The sequence below is a fragment of the Merops nubicus genome, unplaced genomic scaffold, assembly GCF_000691845.1.
Source record: "Merops nubicus isolate BGI_N331 unplaced genomic scaffold, ASM69184v1 scaffold36616, whole genome shotgun sequence".
Classification (NCBI taxonomy): domain Eukaryota; kingdom Metazoa; phylum Chordata; class Aves; order Coraciiformes; family Meropidae; genus Merops; species Merops nubicus.
This window is the reverse complement of record NW_008613576.1, coordinates 772-1,323: the sequence shown is the minus strand read 5'-3', so window position 1 is coordinate 1,323 and position 552 is coordinate 772. Positions and strand designations below refer to the sequence as shown.

The 552-nt window shown below is 68.1% G+C and overlaps 1 protein-coding gene across 1 annotated transcript in view; it reads left to right on the top strand.

The window, feature by feature from the left end:
• Position 1: 1 nt before the first annotated feature.
• The window catches only part of LOC103774537 (sushi repeat-containing protein SRPX2-like), a gene marked incomplete at both ends in the record, with an annotated part of 838 nt that continues 287 nt past the window's right edge, over positions 2 to 552 (top strand). The window contains 3 exons of the mRNA XM_008941949.1: positions 2 to 102; positions 189 to 310; positions 417 to 552. The exon at positions 417 to 552 is cut by the window's right edge and continues 1 nt beyond it. Coding sequence (XP_008940197.1) covers positions 2 to 102; positions 189 to 310; positions 417 to 552 — 359 coding nt within the window. The remainder of the gene's footprint in view (positions 103 to 188; positions 311 to 416) is intronic.

Sequence of the window (552 nt, the reverse complement as noted above, 5' to 3'; positions counted from 1 at the left end):
CCCGGACTCCCGGGAGCGGATAGCCGAGCCAGGCAAGCTGACCGCCACCGTCTACTGGGACCCTCCCCGTGTGAAGGACTCTGCTGACGGCGTCATCAAGAGGTGAGGGCACCGCCAGCAAGGGCTGGGAGCCACACTGGGTGCCCCCTCCCAGGGCCCTGATGGAGAAACCTGTCTGCTGGGTGCAGGGTGATGCTGCGGGGCCCAGAGCCTGGCTCCGAATTCCCCGAGGGAGAGCACGTGATCCGCTACACCGCCTACGACCAGGCGTACAACCGAGCCAGCTGCAAGTTCAGCATCCGCGTCCAAGGTGAAGCGGGCTCCCCTGGGGCTCCCCTCACCATCCGGGCTGCACAGCCCCCGGCAGGGGCCGTGCCCCATCGCCCCCAGCTAGCACCCCACTTCCCCCCTGGCAGTGAGGCGCTGCCCCGTCCTGAAGCCTCCGCAGAACGGATACCTCTCCTGCACCTCCGACGGCAACAACTACGGTGCCACCTGCGAGTACCTGTGTGAGGGGGGCTCCGAGGGCCAGGGACCATCCCTGAGGGACTG